Source organism: Neofelis nebulosa, chromosome 2, assembly GCF_028018385.1.
Source record: "Neofelis nebulosa isolate mNeoNeb1 chromosome 2, mNeoNeb1.pri, whole genome shotgun sequence".
Lineage (NCBI taxonomy): Eukaryota > Metazoa > Chordata > Mammalia > Carnivora > Felidae > Neofelis > Neofelis nebulosa.
This window is the reverse complement of record NC_080783.1, coordinates 9,548,181-9,574,062: the sequence shown is the minus strand read 5'-3', so window position 1 is coordinate 9,574,062 and position 25,882 is coordinate 9,548,181. Positions and strand designations below refer to the sequence as shown.

The 25,882-nt window shown below is 41.8% G+C and overlaps 1 protein-coding gene across 8 annotated transcripts in view; it reads right to left on the bottom strand.

Annotated features, from left to right (window-relative positions):
- The window catches only part of TRIP12 (thyroid hormone receptor interactor 12), a 140,983-nt gene that overhangs the window by 1,016 nt on the left and 114,085 nt on the right, over positions 1 to 25,882 (bottom strand). For 7 of the 8 annotated variants that reach the window (XM_058702266.1, XM_058702245.1, XM_058702272.1 and 4 more), the window contains 4 exons: positions 24,697 to 24,848; positions 22,849 to 23,021; positions 22,401 to 22,474; positions 22,092 to 22,319 (listed from right to left, as the gene is read on the bottom strand). In XM_058702266.1, coding sequence (XP_058558249.1) covers positions 22,107 to 22,319; positions 22,401 to 22,474; positions 22,849 to 23,021; positions 24,697 to 24,848 — 612 coding nt within the window. In that variant the 3' untranslated portion in view covers positions 22,092 to 22,106. Of the gene's footprint in view, positions 1 to 264; positions 369 to 892; positions 988 to 2,743; positions 2,858 to 4,938; positions 5,104 to 8,323; positions 8,489 to 9,224; positions 9,380 to 9,692; positions 9,808 to 16,199; positions 16,299 to 17,594; positions 17,752 to 18,837; positions 18,981 to 19,855; positions 20,008 to 21,344; positions 21,473 to 22,091; positions 22,320 to 22,400; positions 22,475 to 22,848; positions 23,022 to 24,696; positions 24,849 to 25,882 lie in introns of those variants that run through there. The other variant, XM_058702287.1, reaches the window with a different exon arrangement.

Genomic DNA, 25,882 nt, shown 5'->3' with positions numbered 1-25,882 from the left:
GTGTTCATTAATAATCCTACTTCAGTGTGTTTAAGATGATCCCTATGAATCTCCCTGCCGGCCGAGAGCTCTCACATATCGCAAAGCCAATGGAAAACTCAAGAAACGTTAGGATACTAGAGTAACGAAAAGGCACTGTTGGGTCAAATGCAGAATATCCTGCTGGTGGTACCAAAGTCTCTGTCCGTCTCTCCCTCTCCCTCCCTCCCTCCCTCCCTCCCCCTCCCCAGAACTGCTGCGGCCAGGCGCCTAGGGCACACCCACCTCCAACAGGCAGTCTCGGGCTACCGGTCACGAACTGGAGAAATAACCTCTGCTGCTCATTATCAAAACTACTGAGAATCTCGAACAGGAACTTCACGGCGCGACTACAACAGAAACAAGTCAGCAAAATCATTTCAGCACGGGACTGGACTGTGCACCTTTCAATCACACCGCACCGCAGACTCTCACAGCCAGCTGCAGACTACCAAATTTCAATACGACTACCTATGAATTCGCATTAGGACGCATTTGGAAACCTACGTAGTTTTCTGTTGTCACAGCTGGAATTCAAATGGAATGATTACTGTTGTAACAACAAGACTTGTCAGGAGTGTACGGATATTTCCATTTTACCGCAAACAGAAACGGGTAACGGGTTTGACCTGTATCCTCCTCTCTTTCCTCCTCCCTGTTCACTTACACAGAAATACCCGAAAAAGAAATCTTTGAGTCCTAAGGTCTTGATAGAAATGAGGCCAAAATATCAGAAAGCCTCCTTTAAAATAGGCAGACAAATTTAAAAATGGCACCCCCCTGTTGTTCATAACGTACGTATACACACGCATGCACGCACACACCACCAAATTCTTGACCCTCAAACGAAAGCCCAGCAGATCTGGGTACTCACCTGTCGTGAGTGTAACCGTGGTCCGGCCTGCAGCACTCCATCAGTGTCTTTGCATCCCAAGTGTCTGCTTTACTGCCGCACAGGAGCTGGTCCAGCTGCGTGGTCACCCAACAGAAACAAATTACTAAGGACACGGCTGCATAACTCAGTGAAAACTCACAGGACATGCTGTTTTGCAGATGCCAATATAGCACAGGACTACCGTGTACCAAATCAAAGTATCATTTTCAATACCGAAAGTTCTGCGCAGGGACCTCTTTTTTCGACAACGTGCTCTTCTACTACAGTTACAGACTCAGCCTCCTCTTCTGGTGCCTTTAAAGGCACCCTGCCCATCTGCAGGGACTGGCTTCTAGAGAAGACTTTAATCGCAAACAAAACATACCTGAGACAAACCCTTGTTTAAGCTTTCCTAACGCCTCTCGTGTCTTTACGGGCTTTAACTCCATAACCTACATCTCGCCAGGGAGATTTCATAAATCCTATTTTCTAGAAATGCCAGAAGCCAAGACACAGACTAGTGAGCTGGAGAGAGAAGTGGGAGAAAGCTGAACTGAGGCCCAGCCAACGGGCAGCTTCCTCACTTTGTACAGAGGCAGATGGCTGCCAGATGGTCGGCTGGGGCTGCACAGGGACCAGGCAAGCCGTTCCAGGGGGAACAGGAGAAAGCAAGAAGTGCTTGCGTCTCCTTGGAAAATCTAACACCAGTTTCACATTAAGCCATCTTTCCTCTGGTGACCTGCCCACCTGCAGAAGGACTACGTGCTTTGAGAAAATTTAATACCTACTACGCGTCACTCACTGGCAGGTACTCTAGGTGTCCTGTTCAGTAAGACAGAGGTTATCCCAATTTTATGGACGAGGCAGTCAGATCAGACACAACAGCCTAGACAAGGTCATACGGTGAAGCAGGAAGGACCAGAATTCAATTCCAGGAGCAACCCTTGCTGCTTTCAATTCCAGGTGACACCTAGTGCCTCAAAGTGTCAGCTACACCACATGCTCCCGCGAGCAGCAAATCAGAGTGGACGTAAAAATCGTAACTGAGATTAAAATGCTACGTCGAAGTCATTCAAAGGTATCCGGGGTCAGCCAGTAATAAATGTGTCAAGTTATCATTCAAATACTAAACAAAAAGGATCCCACACTGGAGAAACCCCACACCTCGCAGACCCTTTCTGTGCCATCTCACCACTCGAGAGCAGTGTTCCAGATTCTTGTTGCACTTAAGATGGCTGGAAAACTGCACACTCATTTTTCCCCACTCTTAACGGTACTTGCAACACTTCCTTAGAACTCCAAGAACGGACTCTAATCATAAAACAGTGTCTCACCTAATCCAGGAAGTTTAGGTTAAAAAAAAAAAGTGCACTCTCCTCAGCGACCGCAAAGACGCGCATCCCATTCTCCACTGGCCGGCATCCAGGGTCAGGTGACTGACGATGAGGCGGGGCTTACCCAATGTCACACACAGACCCCACTCCAATACTTCAACTATATTTAATATTTATATGATATAAAATGTTATGTATTACATATATATAACATATATATAAATATATATATAACATATATATGTATAACATACATATATATATAGCATATATATATATATATAAATATGTTATATTTACATCACATCATATCACACTTAGTATTTGATACTCTTCTTTGCTCTGAAATGATCTTCTACCTTTACCAAACATCCACCCCTCGGCTCACAAACCCACCTCACCCCCCAGTTTTCTCGTTTGCAATCCTCTTTGGCTAGATGGCACAGAGACAGCGTGCTACGACTGCTACAGGTACACAGTGAGCAATGGGCAATTTCTTCAGACACAAGCTACTCACTTCTTCCGGGTAGAAGTACTGGAGATGACTGAGTGGGAAGACAGATTCAAATCCATCTCTGAAGGAATCGAATTGCCTAGAAACGCCTTCATTGAGTGCCCAGAATATAACCAGCTGTAAAAAGAAAGGTCTTTTAAAAACCGTGACAAGATTTCATATCTCTTTCCTACCCAATACATGGCAAAGTACAGTGAACCATCCATCCTGATCACTTTAAAAACAACAGCAACAACAACAACAAAAAACCCCACACAAATTAAGTCTCTAAAACATCTCTCAGAAAACCACATAAAAGATCTCTCAGGTCAACTTCTAACTCGGGGCCTGGCCAGCAAGAAAATGTAAAAACAATTACGATGAGCATTTATGTTTAGTGTGTTTTAAAAATTCATTTACATAAAACCCTGATGGCACAGAACGGTACCTTACTAGATGAGAAGCAGATGAAAGTTTCTCAAGAGGATAAAATGTTATTAAGAATTAAAGATAATGTGTCAAGATGCATAATAACCAACTGTTAAGTGTTCTGAATTTTTAATGTGAAATTTTTCTATCCAAATCCTGATTAAGTTCTTAGAACCAACGCTTCTGAAGTGGACCTTCACTTAGAAAAAGGCAAACTCAAAAAAAAAAAAAAAAAAAAGGCAAACTCTGGAAATGCAGTCACGTGAAATTGAAAAGGAACAGAAAGTATCTGTTACTGGTTCAATGATACCTAGTCATCAATGACTCCTCCAGCTAACCCACTGGGTTCAAGAAATACAGGACATCGGGGCGCCTGGGTGGCGCAGTCGGTTAAGCGTCCGACTTCAGCCAGGTCACGATCTCACGGTCCGTGAGTTCGAGCCCCGCGTCAGGCTCTGGGCTGATGGCTCGGAGCCTGGAGCCTGTTTCCGATTCTGTGTCTCCCTCTCTCTCTGCCCCTCCCCCGTTCATGCTCTGTCTCTCTCTGTCCCAAAAATAAATAAAAAATGTTGCCAAAAAAAAAAAAAAAAAAAAAAAGAAATACAGGACATACTCAGATAAAAGTAAAAACAACAGCATTTTGCTGACAGAAAAATACAAGCATCATCACAAATTCTTTTCAGAGAACTTTAATCTGGACATTAACTCATCATTTACAAGTAAGCTGAAAGGTTAGCTTTCTCAAAGTTAGGAAAAGCAGCAGGTAAGTTTGATCAGATAGTCCCGTGAATATTAAAGAATGTGTTTAACAGTCACAGAACAGTTGGGTATGCCAAAAGATATCTGAAGACCTTGGCTATCTACTCTTTCTCTAACAGACGAAGAAACCAGAGCCATTTTTCAGAGGTTCTATCTAAAATCCCACTGTATGAGCACCTGGGTGGCTCAGTTGGTTAAGGGTCCGACTTCAGCTCAGGTCATGATCTCGCGGTTTGGGAGTTCGAGCTCTGCGTCGGGCTCCGTGCTGACAGCTCAGAGCCTGGAGCCTGCTTTGGATTCTGTGTCTCCCTCTCTCTCTGCCCCTCCCCCGCTCGTGCTCTCTATCAAAAATAAATAAATATAATTTTTTTTTTTTTTTTTTTTTTTTTTAAATAAAATCCCACTGTAGGGTGGCAGAAAACCCAAGTCTGGGTATAGGTGGTTTTCTATCTTGAACCCAATGTTCTTTCCACTCAGGGTCAGAAATAAACCAAAAGAAACTTTTCAAAAAGCAGTAGTAAAGACCTACATAGCATGGAACTTAAAATACAATTTCTTTTTAATACAAAATTGTTTTCCCTTAATTTAACAAATATAGTCAAGGGCTACAGATTATCTGAAAGTCCTCATTACACCCATAAAAATGTGTTTGTGTGTGTGTGAAGAATAATGTCTAGTTTTGCCTTGATAGACAGAATGCAGTTCAATGAGAACACAAGTGATGGCTCCTTTTCACTGATTTGTTTTAAACGAAGACAATGAGAGTTTAGTAGTATTCAAACTTCAAGACAGAAAATTCAAGGTCATATATAAGGCTTCCTGAAATATCTCACACATTTTGTCAAGTGCAGACAGAAATGAGGGCCTGAAAAAGTGGATGTTGTGCAGTGATCTTGGGTGTCGAGGGTCTCAGGCAGGGGAGGCAGGCTCCCGGGACAGGTGCTTCCCCCTTCCCCCAGAACAGTGTCCACAGAAGTCCTGTGTCGCCCACCACGCTGGCCTTTTCCCCAAAGGGTGCCACGATTACGTACTCTTAAATATTCTTCTAAATTGTGGATAGTGACCGGTATATCCTTTCCTCCTTTCTTCAGTTCGATGTTGGGAAATCCTGGCAAAGTGAAATCCAATCCTAGATCTTCAACTGAGCAGCCGTTCATAGTCAGGGTTTCTAATGCATATTGTAGACTCTCTTTGGTCTAAACAAGGGGGATGGGAGATCAAGCACAGTAATACAGTTGCTTGTTATGTCTGTGTTTATAAAACAAAAGATATGCTAATAAATTTTATGGGTTCCTTCAGCTCTTAGAATACTTCTTTTATTGTCATAATTTACACATGACACAGATCACAAAGGAAATAAGCACTTTAGAATCCAACTATTTTTATATGGGGGAAAAACAAGATCACTTAAGTGTTCCTTCAAGATGAGAGGTCTGCTACTCAATCTGACTGAATTTCACATCACCTTTCACAGAAAGTCCTAATAGTTTACATGATGGTTAATTTAAGAGTAGCTAATAGGGCCAAACTTCTCCTAAATTCTATCTTAATCCTACACACACACACCCCAAATACCAAGCAATAGTTAGGAAACTGTAAATACAAATAATGTACTATCTACTAATGGTTATAATTAACATTCTTCCTGCTGCAAAGCTCAAGTCTAAGGAATACCCTGGGGATTCCTCATTCAATCACTTCAGGACCTGAGGAACAGATCTGTATCCACAATGAAGAAAAGTTCCAACAAAGCCCTCAAGTGCTACTCTAAAGACAAATATTAAAAAGCAATTTGTATTATTCACCTTCTTAAATGCTTAAGAATACGAAAGGCTTACGTAAAATTTCTTTAGATTAGAAATCAAAGACCAACATGCAGAACTGCAAATACTATCTGAAAATAAAGGTGTTCAGTATAGGAGGAAGGGGCCAAGTGACTTTCCAAACTGGGGATACCCATACGTATGAAATTCCTAGCAGCCAAAGAGTCTAGGTACAAGAAATTAGTCATTTAAACTAAAAAAGGCTAGGAAGTTCTGGCTTACAGTCATTTTTAGAAGTTCTCATTTAAACTTAGTCATTCTTTAATTAAAAAAATATATATTTGTTTATTTATTTTGAGAGAGAGTGTGTGCACACTGATGAAGCCACCCAGGCATTTTTAAAATTAGGCATTTTTAAAAAGGGAAATAAAAGCTGCCTAGGATTCCACATGATTCAGAACGCAGGAGGGGTAACAGCAAGAAGACAGGTATAATGTGCCTGGGGACTATGGCCGTCTGTCCTCGCCTGTAAAAGCCTGTGTTTACGTCTTTCACTCAGCCTCAGGTGCACATCTGAGGGCACCTGAATGAAGACCTTTCATTGCCATCATTGAGACACCTGGGTGACTCAGTCGGTGAAGCAGCCGACTCTTCACCTCAGCTCAGATCATGATCTCACAGTTCGTGCCCCACGTTGGGCTCTGCTTGGACAGCGCGGAGCCTGCTCGGGACTCTCTCTCTCCCTCTCTGCCTCTTCCCTGCTCACTCTCACTCTCTCTCAAAATAAAAAAAAATCGCTATCATTGAGAGGAATCTAGAATATACAGTGTCCTCGAGATGCTTAAAAGAAATTCACTATTCGTTTTTTCAGATCTTACATTAAATCGAAGGCTAATAAGCTTTAGCCCATTTCCCATGTATCTTTTGAGAATTTAAACTACCGAGTTTGCTCCATCCGTGTACTTTGTTAAACGATGAGGGGAGGGTTTGGAACCCTCGCCATTCCTCACGTGCTGGATGAAAGTCAGTTAACATGGTACATCGGTTTCTGGAATCTGGTTTCTGTGCTGTGCATTTTATACTCTTAAAGTGGCAACAGCAAAAACAAAGATCAGAAGAACAAATCTCAAAAGATATGAGGAAGAAAACCGGGTGGCATATTGCAAAATGTGTAACAGTGAAGGTTCCAGAGCAAACAGCCCGGGTGTGAACTCTCAGCCCTGCCCCCACTTCTAGGTATGTGACCTTGGCAGGTTACTCAGCTGGTCTGCCCTGGGTTTCTTGTGTGTAAGGCAGGAATATCAGAAAGACCTAAATCTCCCAGGGGTGTTGTGGATGAAATGAATCAATAGACATAAGGCACTTGGAACAGTGCCATGAGTTTTACTTTCTTTCCTTCCTTCATTTCCCCCTCATTATTTACCTAAGAGATAATCCTAAAGATGACCGTATTAGTTATTAAAATATATCAAGTTGGTAAGCGTAAATCTAACGGATTCTAGAAAATCTTAAGACAACAAATCTTACATGGCCTCTTTTAAATGCCAATTTCTCTTCATAAAACATTTTTCCTCAAGTCACCAATTAATAAGGGTAATCAAATTATTTCCCTTACAAATCATTTTCTTCTCTGACAACAAGGCATTCTAAAACCCATCTGTCCACAGTAAGCCCTTCTCCAGCTTATCAGGAGATGTGACACTTCCCTACAGAATCTCCCCTATTCTTACTTTACATAATTTATAAAATGGGAGCTGCTTTAAAATCGGGCCATGTTACATGCCCAGACATAGCTATTTGAGTCCGTGCCACTTTTTTGTCTTCTTCTAATGTCTGACGCAGAACTGCTAGTAATCTCAGACTGGGTAAATAATCTTTAATCTGTTATCGATATATAAAGAATACACATTCATGATATAAAATGAAAAATTACACCTTCTAATAGCAAAACCTCAACAGGTGTTCCTGAGAAAGAGAGAACACCTACCATGACCTTTAAAACTATTTTCCTGAGATCTTTCTAAAAACAGGTGGACTGTTCTTCTTTCCAGAAAAACAATCTATCCTAAGCATAGTTTTGATTGATTCAAATGCTTACTAAAAGAATTCAGGGGGGCCTGGGTGGCTCAGTCAGTTGACTCTCGATTTCAGCTCAGATCACGTTATCACAGTTTCGTGAGATCTAGAGCCACATTATCAGGCTCTGTGCGCTGAGCGTACAGAGCCTGCTTGGGATTCTCTCTCTCCCCCTCACTCTATGCTCCCCCCACCCCACTTGCATTCGCTCGCTCTCAAAACAAATAAATAAAAACTAAAAGAAAAAAAGAAAAAAAGATAATTCAGTATGATAACACTACCTGTCCAGGTACGTAATGCCCATCTAAATTTAACAAACAAGAGCCCTATGGCTTCAAGTCAGGACTCTATCCTATTTGTTAATCAAGCTGTTTATTTATCACCTGCTGTTATTATAGGTCATCTTACCCACTGTGAAGTCTTTTCGGTTATTCTAATAAAAAAATTGGAACTCTTCTAAAATACGACATTAATATAAAATAATAACTGGATCAAATATAAAGCACGTAACAAAGACCTCATCTCGCAACGGTAAGAAAGTGAGCCACTTGACCGCTTTCTTATCTTCTAGGCTCACCTGGGATTTATCTTGTTCAAGTCTTTTCTTCTGTCTGACAATGTCTTCTAGGTGATACACGGATCTGGCTACAACCGGGTCAATGTCAAACAAATCATGCGATGTCAGTGAAGTTTCTTGCCGTAGCATCCACTTATAAAAGGGTAAGCCAAGGGGAAGGTCCACCTGAAAGGGAATATACGCAAAATAAAACAGTCATGCTAAGCTTCTAGAATTGCCTCAATTTTATAACTGACACTTTAAGAGATCATTTATAAAGGTTGAGTAGTACTCCCCCAAAACCCCCACATTTTGGAATGGTTTCTCTCATTACACACAACTGTTCCCATTTAAACCCAATTTGGGGCCCTGATATTGTGAAAAACTTAGTACACTGAAGAATCCTATTTAAAAAAAACTGACGCTAAAAAGGTGATGGACATATATATTCTCCATAAGAGCCTCAAACTAAGAGATGTTTATAGGAATTTTACTCTATTTGGGGTGGTGTAAACTAAATTCCACTGAAGTCTGTATTACTGCACATTTGGAAGAAAAAGAAGTTAAAAGGAAGGACCAACTAATTAAAAGTGAAAAAATGTAACTTCTAAAATAACTCAGGGCACCTGGGCGGCTCAGTTGGCTAAAGCATCTGACTCTTGATTTCGGCTCAGGTCATGATCTCATGGTTGTTGAGTTCGAGTCCTGCACTGGGCTCTTCTCTCTCCTTCTCTCTCTGCCCCCTGCCCCTGCTCGCATGCATGCATACACTCTTTCTCTCACTCCAAGTAAATAAAAACATTAGAAAAATTCAAAAATAAAAATAAAAAATAAAATACAGCATTAAGTGCAGGGGATTAAGATACTTTCATAGTACAGGTACAAAGCAAAACCGTCAACAAGCGAATAATCCTAAACTTACCAATCTGAAATCCATGATTGCCTTGGCCATTAATTTGCCTAAGAAGCGAAACTTCATCTTAACCTTTGCGATATGAGCGGGCTTAGCCGTCCTACCAAAGGGAAGCGCAAACAGGCCCTGGAGGTTTTGAATGTACTTGGTCCCTTCTTGGCTTCCTATAAAATGAGTAAGTCACGAAACTTTAGATGCGATTTCCCAGAACAAAACAAAATAAGACAAAACTGGTTAACTACTAACACTTAACAAATTCAGTATTCTCAAAATCAGAAGGCAGATCACAGACAGAATGAAGACCTCTAGAGCCGGAAGGCTCTCTTATTTGGTAACAGAGAAAACAAAGGCTAAAAGGTAAAAGGGATTGAGGTCGGAGAGCATGTGAGTGTACTAGAAGCTAAATATATTTAATGAACTGTAATGGCCCTTTTACCTGATGTGGAAAACCCACAGAGACTCACAAACTGATGGTACCTTTTGGATTGCTGAGAGTCACTTCTTCACCTCTCCAGAGACCCAAGTCGGCTCTCTGTAGTTCCTGAGATACAAGTGCATAAAACTCCAGTGTAGGCCCAAGACCGGTACCAACCTACAGGAGAACAAAAATAGAACGATTTCAAACTTCAGATCTGATGCTGCCTTTTAGACCAGCCAACCTTTCTGCAACGCAGACGCTAACAGCAACCATTTTTTGGACGTGTTATTGCCCAGACCATCCTGTCTTCCTTCCGTCTTGGTCGGCCAGAACAAGAACCAGCAGCCCTGTATTTCCTCTTTCTCCCCAGGACCTAACACTGTCACTGCAAGGGTCCGGCTCCTACACCGGTAACAGCGCCACTGCAGCTGTCCTGTCCCCGGGGAATAAGATGGCTTTGTCTGAGTACGAATCTCTTTCCGGAGCTCTCATGGGTGAGCTGTTAGCCTGAAACCAGTTCAAATGTCATCTCCTCAGGAGAAGCCTCCTTTTCTGCCCAGTTACTCTACCCCCCCCCCCACCCCTTTTTTTAGGACTTCTAGTTCAGCTACTTAAGTGCTTATCACATCATAGCACCGCAATTTTGTTACGGGCTCACATTTCTCACTCGAGGACAACTTTAATTCACCTTTGTACCTTCAGTGGTGCCTGGGCACACACCAGTCATTTAACAGAGGTTCGTTGAATAAAACAAGAATAAGGGAAGGCCAGAACCCACGCCAGCACCCACACGGCTAACTCAGCTTCGGAGCCTCACGGTGCACTGGCAACTCCGGAGAGCTTTATCAGTATGTGCATGGGATGGGGAGCATGTCCTGAAGACTCTCAACTGACAGGTCTGATTTAGAGCCTGGCCCAGCTCCAAGGTGACTGCACAGCCTTGAATGGAAACCCCTCCTCTGTGAGACATATCCTGTGTCCATGTTCACAGTCTCGTTATTCCTTCATGTTTCAAGGTCCTGCCAGCTCAGACCATAAATTAGATATTCGGCTAATGACAAGTTAGTATCATAGTTTATATGCTGCATCCACAGTCCTGGTGAAAAAAACGAGAGTTCCCTTATAGATCGTTGTAAATAATTGGCCTTATTTTGTTACCATAGTTACTTTTAAAAAGTGCCTATACTAGTTCAAGCGATAAGATGCAACCCACCAAACGTTTGACTCTAACTTTGCCAACAGTGATCTACCAGGCTGGATGCGGTGGCACCTTGGGGATCCACTTCCATCCCTTCGTTAGTTTTCCTCTACGGCAGTAAATGGCATCTGCGTTCACCCCAGACTCCAAAAAACCTTGGCTCTTCTCTTCTTCACTCGCCACATCCCAACCCATCATTGAACACTGTAAGCCCCACCCTCACAATATATTCTAAACCAGTCACCGCCATCACCCCTCATCTGGGCTACTGCCAGCCCTCCTCCAGGGTCTCTGCACCGGCAAGCTTGGCGTCTCCTGTTCTAGGCTCACAGGGCTGACAGAGGCCTCCGTCTCTCGCAAAAGCAAAAGCTCGAGTTCTTCCACGCAGGTCCTCCGTGACCCCTCCTACAGCTGGACTCCGACCTCCAGCCAGTCATTCTGCGACAGGCCAGGTCTCCGTGTCAGGGCTTTTGCTTCTCAGTTCTTTTGCTAGACACACCCTTCCCTAAATGGTAATGGCTCACCTGTGCTCAAAGGTCCTCTTGGGCCACCCTCTCCCTTCCCCATCGTGATCCATCTCATTTAGATTTTTCTTCATCACGCGGCCTAACATATACATGTTAATAATATTATTATTAACATAATAATAATTATTACATGATAATATGTAGTAAGGAAGTGCGTACTGGCCTTCCCAAACTGAACAAAGTTCTGAGATGGTAGGAACTTTGTATGTTTTGTTCTTCACTGAATACTGGGTAGTGGAGGAGAGGAAGAAGGGGAAAAAAGAGAAGCAGAGAAAAGAAAAAACTGCAGTAACATCTGATATCCACCAGAGGGCAGTTTAGAGCTGCTTAACTTTTTCTCCCTTTAGCGTAATTATCCTAGGCGAAAGAGAAATCACAAATCAGATCAAATTCCTTCATCCAAATAATACTGTTCTTTCTAAAGGCAAAACAGACTTAAAATATTAAATGGCCTGGGTATCACTATAAACGCGTCACCACAGCATATCTCTGTGAGGGTGGAAGGAACAGGTCGAAGCTGCTCTGGCATGGGGCGCCCGGGTGGCTCAGTTGGTTGGGCCTTGGACTTTGGCTCAGGTCATGAGCTCGCTGTTTGTGAGTTCGAGCCCCACATCCGGCTCTGTGCTGACAGCCCAGAGCCTGGAGCCTGCTTTGGATTCTGTGTCTCCATCTCTTTCTGCTCCTACCCCACTCGTGCTCTGTCTCTCTCTCTCAAAAATAAATAAAAACATTAAAAAAGAAAGAAAGAAAAAGACGCCCTGGCAATTCTTCCCAAGCCCTGCGCTGGCCAACAGTGCTGCTGTTCGCAACCTGATCTTTTCAGGCATCTTTGTTCTACTCAGCCACTCCAGTAAAAAGGTAGGGAGTTTGCTTTTGCTTCATTTGTCTTTAAAGGAAAGAAGAGCATAAAGCTTTAGAAATAAAAACAGAGAAGACCAAGTTCTGACAACTTGTCTTACTCGAAGCGCTGCGAGTCTTTTTCTTTCAAAAGCTAACCCTTATGTACCAGCAATTACCATGTGCCACTGTTCTGTTCTGAGTGTTTTTCACACCTTAGCTCATTTAGTCATTCTAACATGATGAAAAAGGTCCATTTCTTACACACTTGTTGAGGCATCACCACGGAGTTTACATAACGTGCCCAACGTCACGGTCAGTCAGTGCTGGCACCAGGCTCCACAGTCCATGTTCCTAACGCTTCACCGCCCCAGAGGCTGGTCATTTGTAGCCCCAGCGAATCCTGAGGCTTGAAGACTCTCTGAGCCCAGAGACGGGTTTGGTTCTTCCCTGGCTCACCAAGCATCCTTGTTCAAGCTAGGGCCCATTTTGATTTGACACTGTGAATGAGGATTCTTCTGGAGCTACTCTGAAGTCTTCCGAAAGGTCACCTGCAGACTTGTATAGCTGAACAGGATTTATGACCTGACACCCTTTGTATCTAAAAAGACAGTACTCCTCCCAACCCCTGTTCCCCACTGAAGTCAGCTCCTGGAATCTTTTCCAGCGTCAGTAGGTAGGACCATCCATGAAGGTTATAAGCTCATGATTTCTGCATCAGTAATTCATTCTTGATGATCCTCAGATCAATGTGATGCTACTCTGAACTTGTTTAGCTTCCATGTAAGATGCAATCTGAAGAGAGGCACAAAGGATGAGAGAGGAAAGGAAAGACATTCCTGGCAAGAAAACAGTATGGTGGAGTAAAAAACTAGAAAGCATGTGAGAATAAATTCGGTAAAAGAAGTCAGAGCTGGAGCAGAGGTCTTGCAGTTTTATGAAGAAGAAACGTGGGCACGTAAACATCTAAATCCTGTATCCTCTGAGCAAGTGGCCCAATCACCTTGGAATCAAAACTCGATCCCAATTTCTTATCCCAGCATGCAAGGCCTTGCCCCAGTGTCCCCTCACCCCATCACTTCTGGAGCCGGTACCCACTTCTGCTGCTTACCACACCACCAAGCCCAATCCTTTGCTCAAGCCACAGTATTTTTTGGTCCCTTAATGCTCCCACTCTCTTCCATGAAGGTCTAACTCTATGGCCTACTGGTCCTCATGGCTCCCAGGACAGTTGTACTTGTGTGAAAGCCTCGTTCTCTTGACACCTATATCACTCATCAGCCATATACCTTTGTCCTAGGACTTCCCAACTACACTGTAATATCCTTTGACCTCTGTAATCCTTTGAACTCTGCTATAACCTGTATCACTAGGGCGCCGTATACTTCCCAGTACAGAAGTACTTAGAGTTTTAATTTTGATGACCGAAGACTCTCAAATTATCTTTTCAAAGGCCTTAAGGAGAAGATGAAAATGCTTAAGAAAATGAGTGAAAATTCAAAGTCATACTTAAAATTACTTGCATACTACAGGTCATACTGTAGACTAGTAGAGATTGTGCTATAACCCACATTTTATAGATAAGAAAACCGAGAGGCAGAGAGACTGGCTATTAGAAATAATTGGTGTAATAGAAGGTTTGGATATTTTACGTCTCTAAGAGTTTCAGAAGTCTGAAAATTCTGAAGTTTTGTCTTAAAAATATTCAGGGGAAAGAGGGAGGAAAGTATCCCCAAGAAACTCCGTATTTCATAGTAAAAAGAGACAGAAAATAAGTATTTGGTGTACTGTCCTGGCTGTTTAAAAGCATCTCAAAAGAAATAAATGACAAAGATTAGAAAGGAAGTAAAACCATCTTCTTTCACAGCAGACACGACTGTCTAACAACACAGATCAGTAAACTGCACCTCTGGCCCACTTCCTGTTTTGTACAATCTGCAATCTAAGAATGGTTTCTACAATTTCAACGGTTGATAGAAAAATCTTGAATATTTCACAACATGTGAAAATTGTATGAACTATAAACTTCACTGACAAAATTTTATTGGAACACGGCCAGGCACATTTATATACGTACTGTCTGTGGCCACGTTCACGCTTGTGCAAAGGCGAAACTGAGTAGCGGTGATGGGAGGCTGCAGGGCCCACACCACCTGAATCTGGCCCTTTATAGAAAAGTTTCCCAAGCCCTGGAATCCTAAGTGATGTATTACAAAGTTATTACAACTGGGGTGCTTGGGTGGCTCAGTCGGTTAAGTGCTGACTTCAGCTCAGGTCACGATCTTGCGGTTCCTGAGTTTGAGCCCCATGCTGGGCTCTATACTGAAAGCCTGGAGCCTGCTTTGGATTCTGTGTGTGTGTCTCTCTCTCTCTCTCTCTCTCTCTGCTCTTCCCCCACTCATGCTCGTGTGCACGCGCTCTCTCTCTCAAAAATAAAATAAATATTAAAAAAAAAATTTAAGTTATTAGAATAATTAAGTTTAACAAGGTCGAAATGTGAGGGTCAGGGGAAAATTTCCTGGGATATATAAAAGCACAAACTAGAAAAAAAGAATTGATGACTTGGATTTTATCACAATTAAAATCTTCTGCTCTTCCAAAGACCTTTCACGGGGAAACTGAAAGATGAAGTACAAACTGGAAAATATCTCTAAACACCTATCTCATGAAGAACTTGTGTCCAGAGTAATGAAAAACTCAACAACTTAATCATAAAACCCAATGATGAAAAAGTGGACAGAATGCTTGGGACACTTCTCCAGAGAACGTGCATGAGTGGCGAATGAAAATATCATTAATCCTCAGAAAAGTGCAAATACAACACATTAAAACATCACTACAAACCCACCAAAATACCCCAAATTAAAAAGACAGCACCCAAGGGCTGGTGAGTATGTGAAGCAATTGAAATTTACACACTCCATCGCTGGTGGGAATGGAAAATGGCAAAGCTACTTTGGAAAACAGTTTGGTGTTTCTCATCAAGTAAAAACATGTCCTACTAAATAACTTTTATCAATTCATCCCTGAACTATTTACCCACAAGAAGAAAAAAAAAAAAAAAAAAAACCCTAGGTCTACAAAGACTTGTACACAAATGTTCATAGCAGCATTATTCAGAAGTATCAAAAACCAGAAACTAGGGGTGCCTGGGTGGCTTAGTTGGTTGAGCGCCTGACTCTTGATTTCGGCTCAGGTCATGATCTCACGGTTTGTGAGTTCGAGCCCTGCGTCAGGCTCTGCGTGGACGGCACGGAGCCCGATTGGGATGCTCTCTCTTCCTCTCTCTCTGCCCCTGCCCCACCCGTGCGCACTCGCACGCTCTAAGATAAAGAAACTAAAACAAAACAAAACAAAACAAAACTGGAAACTAAAATGTGCATCCCCTAGTGATTGAAGATTTTGTGAGATATCCCTACCATAGACTCATACTAGTGATAAAAGGAAACAAAATGATATATGGAACAACAGGATGAATCTGAAAAGCACTACGCACTAAGTGCTAGAAGAATGACACAAATGGCTACACACCACAGGTGTCCACTGCCTACTGCACTGCGAAAGAGACAAAACTATGGGACAGAAAACAGACCAATCAATGGTTGCCCGGGGGTGGGGGTGGGGGTGGGGTGTGTACATTTGGCCACGAGAATTTGTACAATTAGAACTGGACGTGTTAAAAGTGTGCATTTATTACATAGGTTATCTATTTCGGTAAACGTAAATTTTTAAAAAGGCAGTTCAAACATTCTGAAAGATATGGCTTAAAACACTCTTCCATTTTATCAACCTAACAACTGCACAAACGTTTGTTCTTAGGCAAGAAAAAAAACTCTCTCTTAATATACAACTGAACTTTGGAAAATGGAGAGCTTAGGTCACCAGCAGAGCACATCTCCAGTTTCCAGATAAATTTCCCAACCGTCTTTTAGAATTTCAGAGGACCAACAAACTCTTACGAAAGCACAAATGAAGCTGAAAAGCGTCAACACTCATAAGCTCACCTCATTCTCATACTGGATTTCTAACATGGCCCGCGAGCTCCCCAGATCCTGCATCACAGACTCAGCTTGTTTCAGCAGCTCCTCTCTGTTCACAGTACGCTAAAAAAAAAAAGAAAGAAAGAAAGTACAAGGGTGAAGAAACTAGACTCATATTACACTATAATAAACAGGTAGCATTTATCGAAGTGCAAAAAAAAAAAATCAATTCGGTTGTTTTAACTGTTTCTTTAAAGCGCGCCTCAGAAAGGGGTAAGAGAGTGGCCACACGGCTACAAACACAGACAGCGAGGCTACATGGGAAGTGTCCTCTTGAGCCCACGACAGGTTCAGAAAATTCAAGGTGGAGAAGAAAGGATCTCTGTGACCTTGCCCAAGACCAGTGCAAGTCAGGGCTGCAGCTGCATGAACCACCCCCCAGGCACACGTACATTGACGTAATGGAGAAATAGGTATGGGGGTGGCTGGTGACACAGGTGAGCAGAAACTTCCTGGTTCCGACCTGCAGAAACTACAAACATCTACTCAGGAGACTCAGGAGGACAAGAGAGGTCCCGCTAGATTTCCAAATCCCATCAACACCACTGTTTACTCAATCCTAATGACACAAGTAAAAATAGAAATAGCAAAGCTTAAAAAAAAAAAAAAAAAAAAAAGTACTTTTTTGTTTCTGCTTCTCATTCCTTCTAACTCCTCTTCTAATGTTCATTACTAATGGCTCTCATGAGTCTTGGAGTGAAAGGTTTTGGAAGGACAGACCTGAGTAAGAATCTTCAGCACAAAAGAGGAAGATAAAAAGGCAGTGCATGGTCAGCAATGTTGGATGGGGTCTCTGCAGGAATGGCTCAGAGCAGTGTGGTCAGATCTACGAATGTGCAGCCAAGATGAGAAGCCCAGGAAAATGAGATCAACAGCACAGGGGCTGACTGGGCTTGAGCTGGGAATTACACCATGAATCCTGTTTCAGTCATTTCTGATCAGAGTGATTTGTGAAGGGAAGAAAGTGGATCTGATTAATTCTACCTACTGCATAAAGCATCAATTATAAAAGGGAGGCTACAGTTTGAGTTCGTAATTTAAAAAGGAAAAGAATCCTCAGTAAGAGAAGACGAGAGTCTTTGTTGGCACAAGAGAGGAAAAAGAATTGCAGAAATTATTTCAGAAACAGGAAGAAGGGACTCTTTAACTGCCAGGTGAAGAAGAACCACAAAGAGCCCAGTTCCAAGAGCTTGAGAGTAAAACATCCAGGTGAGAAATCAGACAAGCCAAGAGATGGCTGTGGCCGAGCGACGGCCCTGTGCCAACAGGCACGTTCAGGTGCACGCCATTTCTAGTTTCCCCATTACTTTCCAAAGGCCAGTTTGGTTTATCTTTGAATATCTGGGGGGAGAAACTTACTTTTTTTCTATCCAATCTAGGTGCAACTCTGCTATCTTGAGAATCAGACTGGTTGATTTCTGGGTTGGTGTCAAGTAATCTCTGCATCGCTCGGTCCCGATCAAACGCAGTTACGTAAAAAAGCATTTGCCGTGTATCAAAAGGGAAGAAAAATGGGCTGTAAAAAGATGCGATATAGATGATCTGAATTAGAATCAGAAACCATACAAACCCTTGTATTAGAAACAAGTTTTAATACGATACAGAATAATAATTGTAAACATAACCAAAAATGGTCTAGGCAAACTAATTTTGAACAATTTTCATAATTCTTTCATGAAATGTCTAAGTGATCAAGTAATAATGTATTAAGTAGTTTTTTGCTGTGAAATCTGAAATCCAACTATTCAAATCAGGTCTATTCAAGATTATCTTTGATCTACCCAAAGACCTTCAGAATGCGTAACACGACTAGAGAAATTTTAAATTTCAAATATAGTTTTAAGCCTGGTCACGTTTCACTGCCATCCCATCCCCATACCACATATACACAAATAATAGATAATGGCTTTACTAGTTCACGATTTTCCTCCCAGCTTTGGCATTTCTAAGTCACTCAAGCATGCCAAACGGCCATGCTGATTGCCAAAAAATGAACCCTACGGTAACACAGATTCTATTGCTTCATGATGGAGGATTTTGGTAGTTCTTGACACAGAGCGGCTAAAAGCACTTCCTTTGAAGACCCCAATATTCAACATTTGTTCTGTCCAATACAGGTAGGCACCTAAAGACGTGGCTATGTGTGACTAAAAACTAATTTCTAATTTACTTAATTTTAATTGATCTAAATGTAAACAACTGTGTGTGGCTACCGACTATCATACCGATCAGTGCAGTTCTATGGTCTCTGAGAATGTAAGTCTGGGCCCAAACAGGCACAGAAAAATCAACTGACTATACCTTTGGAGTCCCCATTTTGTGATGACAGGGGATTTTACTCTCCTTAAAGATCCTTGTGTACTTTCCTATTTCACACACATAGATACACACTGCCACAAAGATCTCGTACGAGCCCCAGCTAGCCTCCTCTGGATGCTAGAGCCACACTGAATATTCAGCAAGCTGTCATCAGATATGATAACGTCACTTAAACACACATTTAAACAGGTTCATCAAAGACTATGCTTCTGTGACAAAATGTGTAAAGACCAACACAACGATAACACTCCCAAAGTCGCCGTTTCAGAAATGATCGTCTTACCAGGTTTTTCCCAGTTCAGTCAGCCATGTTGGGATGTTTCCGGTCATGATCACTAGAGGATCTTGAAGCTGCCTGTTTGCTTTTGCTGTCAACTTACTGTTAATAAATTCACTAGTTGGAATAATCTCCTTGCACATTGCATTCTGTAAAATGTTGAAAACAAACAAACAAACCCCAAAACAAAAAGGTCTGCATGCAGGAAAACATTAGGATTATATCCACTAACTCTTTCTTCACCTCCAAATATGTACCCAGAGTGCCTGGATTCCAGCCGGTTCCCAACATACAATACACAGCTTCCCACAGGAGTGTCCCAATCTAAATGACAACTTCTACGATGCCCAGCGGAATGGCCGAACTGCTACAGGGCACCAGTACTGTCCCAGTCACTGATGCGGCAGCTAACGCTCATGCGAGGCCAATTCCTTCATTCTGCTTTGTATTGTATAAATATCAAAGGTAGTACTTAACTTTCACTTCATTTTTTACTTAATATGTATTTTAACTTAGGCAAACGGAACTTTTGTTTGATGGAGAAAGAATTTTAACTATGTAAATTCATTCATATTTCTTGTTGCAGCCTACCTTAATAAAGTTACAGCTAGGAAAACATTAATCCAAAATATAGGCCAGCAACGAAAAGTGGGGAGGGGCGCCTAGGTGGCTTAAGCTGGTTGAGCGTCTGACTTCAGCTCGGGTCATGATCTCACAGTTCGTGACTTTGAGCCCCCCATCGGACTCACTGCTGTCAGGCTCCTCTGTCCTTCCCGTCCCTGATCTGTCCCAGCTTGTACTCTCTCAAAAAGAGTAAATAAACATTAAAAAAAAAAAAGTGGGGGAGAAGCTCCCACTGTGAATAAATTGTATTTCACTGGGCTATGATCCCTGCATTTTAACCGAATCATTATTTCTGTTTCTAGTACAACAGAAATTCATCAACTACTAGACAGCAAACTATGGGTAGTGTGCCGTCAACACCACACCACGGGAACCATCATCAGCGGGCCACATTACTCACATCATACAAGTAATACCAGTATCGACTGATGGCATGTAGAACTCTTAAAAGAAGAATCACATCTAACGACGGGTCTTCAAAAGTTATATTTTCAGGTGGCGTGGATATGAGGTAAACTTCTAAAGGATTTGATACCGATGGGCACACTCCATCTAGAGGGCAAAAGATCAAAGTTAAGTTTGATCAAGGTTACAAAGGCTATGCCAGTGGCACTGGTGTCCCCTTATCACACCTAAAATAGTAAGCACAAGCTGTGAAGATGTAATGTTTGGTATCTTATTAGGGTATTGATAGCTTGAAGATTTTTTCCCTTTTATCTTATACCAAAATCATCCAGGCTTGTAAGAATTTCACTTGCCTCCCATATCAACATAAACACTGACTGACTCATACGCATTTCCTCTTTCAACAGAAACAACAGCTAATAATAAAATAGTTGGGAAAGAATAAAGACAAAAGGACAAAATGTGTAAATTTAAATTCACAGATATAAATTTCTTGGATTTTTAATTTTTATATCCAGCTTATAATGGCCATGTAAAATAGACAAACACTCCTAATTGTAAATCTATAAGAGATTTGGTTATTTAATTCCAGGCTTAGGATAGAAAAGACTGGTGATTTCTGAGGGGATCTAGGATGCTTTTCTTCTTAGATTTCACTTAGTAGCAGCATGGTGGGGAAGGGGGTTGTGGGGGTGTGGACTGTTGCCATTGACTTTGTTACCACGCACAGGAATCAAAATCACAACATTATCACTACAGAAAACAAAGGGCAATTTCTAACACCAAAAACATAGAAATAAACATTTCAAAATATAAACCCTTTAAAAAAGAACTTAGTTGTGGGGGAGGATGCGGGGCGGGGGGGGAACCACAGCAACAACAAACCCCAAAAATATTTGTTACAATGTCCTTATTTCTGAGGACCAGAAAAATTTTCAGCAATTGACACCATTTAGTTTGGAAATCCCTGATAGGGATGGTCTCTGTGCAATGACCCTGCAGCCAATGCCCCGAGGCACTGCCACTACCACAGAAAAAACGTGGGGGGGGGGGGGGGGGGGGTGAACGAGCACATGTAGACTGGAAAAAATACTACAAAGGAAAAGAGCTCAGACTGGGAGATGCTACTCCATTCAGTAGTCATCGTATTACCTGGCAAAACTTTTCATTTCTTCTAGAACTGTTAGAGTACAATAAATGACGAAAATGAAGGGCCTGCCTGACCACGATCAGTCTCTTCTTCAGTAAATGTGCTCTAACTAATGAAATGTGTTTTAGCCTTCATGAAAACAAATTTTTCATGGAAAGAGTATCTGAGTCTTTTCCAATTTTCTTTCCAAATTTAATTTTGCAGATACTTAATTTTCCATTTGTGGTAATTTTGTATTTTCTAAATTATAAAGATTTGACTGCTAGGTATAAATCAGGACAAGAAGTCTACTGCCCCATGGTGATGGGTTTTCCCGTCCCTTGCACGAACTTACCGTGCCATAACTCATCATGCTTTTTTGCATTTCTGGGGGATGTTTTTGTTGGAGCTGTTTGGGCTCTTCCTCTTTTACCACCAACACAATCTTTATTACTTTCTTCATCCTCTCGCACGGGTTTGTACCTAAATCGATTGGAGAGTATGTCAACTAAATGTAGATCTTAAGAATAAAAACTGTTCTACAGGGGCCAAAGGGTGACCCACAGACACTGGAGTTTCTACAACTCTAAGATCTATCCAGTTTCTCTCGACTTCTGGGTCTGGAGAATTACCAACGGCACCGCTTCCAAAAAGAGACCACAAATAGACCACATTCCCAGGAGGGGCCACCTGAGGAACTCCGGGGGTGGTCCAAGGGAGAACAGATCTCTTTAATTAAATGTAAGTAGCAGACATTCATTCACAATGTGGGAAGCTACATCCAAGTGCCTCTAAGGGCTTAAAGATGCCAAGCTGCTCATCACCCAAAGGAACTTCATCTTATGGAGATGTTTCTGTCTTATTTAAAGATCTGAAATTGAATCTAAAAAGGTGATGTAAGCTAGGATTACTGCCCTTGAACAAACACGTTTTCTAGTAGACATAACAAAGGTAAGCATACGTATGTGCATGCGTGTAGGCATTCATGCGAAGTATCTGAAGTGGCTTTTGATAATAAAATGTAGGATCTGGGTCTCCTCCCCTCACTTAGGCCAGCCATTCATATGAATTCCCAAAACACACAAACGGTAACAAAGCTGATGAAAACCGAACGAAGTCATTTGACTTGCCATATCGTATGAGTCTTTGTCCAAATACCAGCTCTTCCCAGAGGATTGCTCTCGTCGTCTGTGGACTCCCTTTCATCTTCAGCCTGTACACTGAACTGTCGGACTGCCTGATACACAGTCATGTTATACGGGAGCAAGTGTTCTCCAATGTAAAACTGTAGCCGGTGTCTCACATTTCCTGAATTTAAGAACTGAGCAGCCTAAATGAAGCAACAGAAAATCCAGTGAAGCTACAGGCCCTGAACTTCATCCATTACAACATGGTGAGAACAGCACCTTACCAGAGACTCGTCTATTTCCTCATCAGAGCCATCATCATCGCTGTCTTCATCATCTTCTCTTACTCTTCCATACCCTAAGGATGCAAGAAGGCTGTTAAATTTCTAGCAACTTTACATGCCAGGGCCCACATATACCGGTTAAACTAATATGCTCTTAGAAAAACACGTGTATACTACACCTTGACCTATGAAACAGAAGGATTCAAGAAAATGGTCACATACCAAATGCCATTCCCACTACATTACATTCCAGCTGACTGTAAGCAGTCAGCTCCCAGGAAATTTACCACATTTCCACATACTCCGTATTAAATAAATGATGGGAAGCGGAGTTCCTGAAGCTAGGTTTGAACAGAAGTAGTAATACAAGGGAAATCATTTATATGTCCCCCAATATTCCCAGCCCACATGTACGTATGGAAACAACACACACATATAGGGAAAGTACCTCTGACCACAAGGTATCTCTCGATAGCTTGTACCAAAGCCAGGGGATCAATCTTGACAGGCCCACCCTTCCACTGTTTCACATTTGCACAGTCTGGATGTCTTTGTAACTGGCATTTTAACTGATGGGTGTTGAAAAATTTTAAAGCCTGTGATCCTCTGTTGAGAGAAAAGCTCAAGATAATTTGTGAAAAAAAGTTATTCTATTATTTTCAAAATCAACATAATAATTCACACAAAAGCAGGATAATACAAACTGCATTTTTTAAGGCACAAAATAAGCACTTACTTACCAGTTACGTAAATAGTGAAGTCAGCAATTTGACTTACTTAGTAAAGTTGTTAAAGTAAGAAATAAAAGAGGGTGTGTATGCACGCCTATGAGAACATTAAATCATCATTCTCTGTCCTACCATAAATCCAAGCGGGCAGAAATCCCTCCCCACCGAGATTTAGCCATTTCTCTAGAATAAACATTCCGCAAGCACTGTGCGTGCTCACTTCCGCAGTATTTTGCCACTGCCTAACTAAATTCTACGGATTTAAAAACAAAAGAAAAAGCCCTCTTTTTTGCTTTCAAATGCTTCTGCTACAAAATTACTTTAAAAACTACCCTTTACACTTTACTTCACTATATTCTTTTGAATGAAGCAGTTCAAGAGCTACACCAGTCTGACCCTGGAAATGAGAATTAATCGCTCATTTCTGAAAAAGGGCTGACAACATCAAGACACAGGCAGGCTTAAGATGCAGTTCTCTTTAAGATTCCAGAAGGCATGCAAACTGGGGTATTGGAGAGGAATATTGCATTAAACGGATACATATGTAAACATACACACTTTACACAAATCTGGGTGAAAATGAAAAACGTCATGGTTTTCTCAGGCATAGATGAGATGCCCCCTTGTTTCATAAAATCCTCCAGTAGGATGATTAAAACCGAATACCGCTTTCTATATTAGTTTGCAAAGCCAGAAAAAGCTCTAGCCCACACTGCTCCCTCTATCTGATCCAGTAATGCATATTGCTTCAATTCAATCACAAATTTAAATGTTTTCAAAATACATCAGACTGTGTATTTTTAAACCAAACTGATCTCAGGGGCACCTGGGGAGCTCAGTTCTTAAGCATCCGACTCTTGCTTTTTGGCTCCGGTCATGATCTCACAGTTCCTGAGATGGAGTCCCGTATGGGGCCTGCACTGGTAGCACGGGGCCTGCTGGAGATTCTGTCTCCCTCTGGCCCTACCCTGCGCACACATGTTCGCACTCTCTCTCAAAATAAATAAACTCAAAACAACCAAACTAATTTCTTATTGTGTATGCTTCCAGTCATGACATTCTAGAAACCTTATAACATTCCATAAAATACAATAATGAACCTTTACAGTGAATTCTTTCTGTAGCACTTCATGAGTCCAGTAAAAGTACTATATTATAGAAAAAAATAGAAAGTTTTATTAAAACAAGAAAACTTCAAAATAAACTTATTTGTTAAAACCCATCAAAGGTATAATCACATCACACAGGAAATCACAATACTGCACAGAATGCAAATATTTTATCATCCATGCCTGTAAAATTCACGGAGAAGCATTCTATGTGAAAGTAATGGAACACTAAGCTTATTACAGGTTGCCAACACAGTCATTGGGTTATAGATTTCCAAAACACCATGTTAAAAAAACACAAGGGGTGGATTTTAAATATAAAAAAGTATTTTTCTTTAGCCATTACAACCAAATGGTCTTTGGGCAGATGAAGATATTAGCAGACCTCTTGCCACTTTACCTCAACAAAATTAAGCACAAAGTCCAATGGCAAGGGCACACCCAAGCCATGATTCTTACCTGCCTCCTGTCCCATTCCCACTGGGGAAGTCATGTACTTTGACTGGAAACTGTTCCATCTGGCTGAGGCAGTTGTTCATCTTGTGAACTAATGCCAACAAAGGTGCATTACCCACTGGTTCTACTCTTCCAATGGGCTCTTCTCCAGGAAGCTGAAGTTATAAATAAACCAATCGGTTAAGCAAGGCCTCCTGAAAATGGAACACTGCTCAACAAGGAAATTTAACAGGCAGTTTTACAGAAGAGAACCATTCATTTGTTCTCTTTCATCTCTTGATACACTTGGTTGGAATGGTTACTTCCAAATAAATCATTTCAAAATAGAGACGCTTTTTGTGCAGGTCCACAATCCTTTATTCCTAGTTCCTAGGTCCAAAGGGCTTGAAAACACTACTTGTGTGGTGGTGACACCTGACCCAGACACAAGGCTATCTGCAGTCTTTACGTTTACTTGGTAGGAATATTCACATGCTTTGCTGCAAAAACATTTAATGTGTGTGGAGTGTTATTTACCCACTGGGGATATCAGGTAGTATCTATGTACCGTACTGAAGAACTTGTGAAAACCATCCAGCGCCAAGGAGTTTCAGGTAAGAGATTACATACCTACCTGTACATAATCTTAGGCATAGTATAAAACCACATCCAGTATTGCTACACATCTAATGCATCTCTCACAAATACCAACTCTGCTTCAGGTAGCTCAAGTTAAAACAATGCAAGCGGGGTGCCCGGGTGGCTCAGTCAGTTAAGTGGCAAAGTCTTCATTTAGGCTCAAGTTATGATCCCAGGGTGGTGAGATGGAGCCCCACATTGGGGTCCGTGCTGGGCATGGAGACTGCCTGAGCTTCTCTTTCTCCCCCCTCTCTGCCCCTCCCCTGCTCCCTCGCGCGCTCTCTCTCAAAACTAACAACTAAACAAAAAAATTAAAATTTGGAAAAAATAAAACAAGAAATGCTCAAAATGCCTACAAACACCGAAAGGAAGGCACAGTGAAGTAGTTTCCACTAACAGACAGAATCATCCTTAGCCCTACTACACAGAAGATCCAGAGACATCTCCGGGGACGCCTTATCTCAAGTAGTTGTCAACAAGTAGAATGATGTTAAGTCAATATTGTCCAAGAATAGGAACATTCTTGCTCTTACCCACTGAGGCTGAAGGTAGGGGAGCCTCTTTGTGGCCT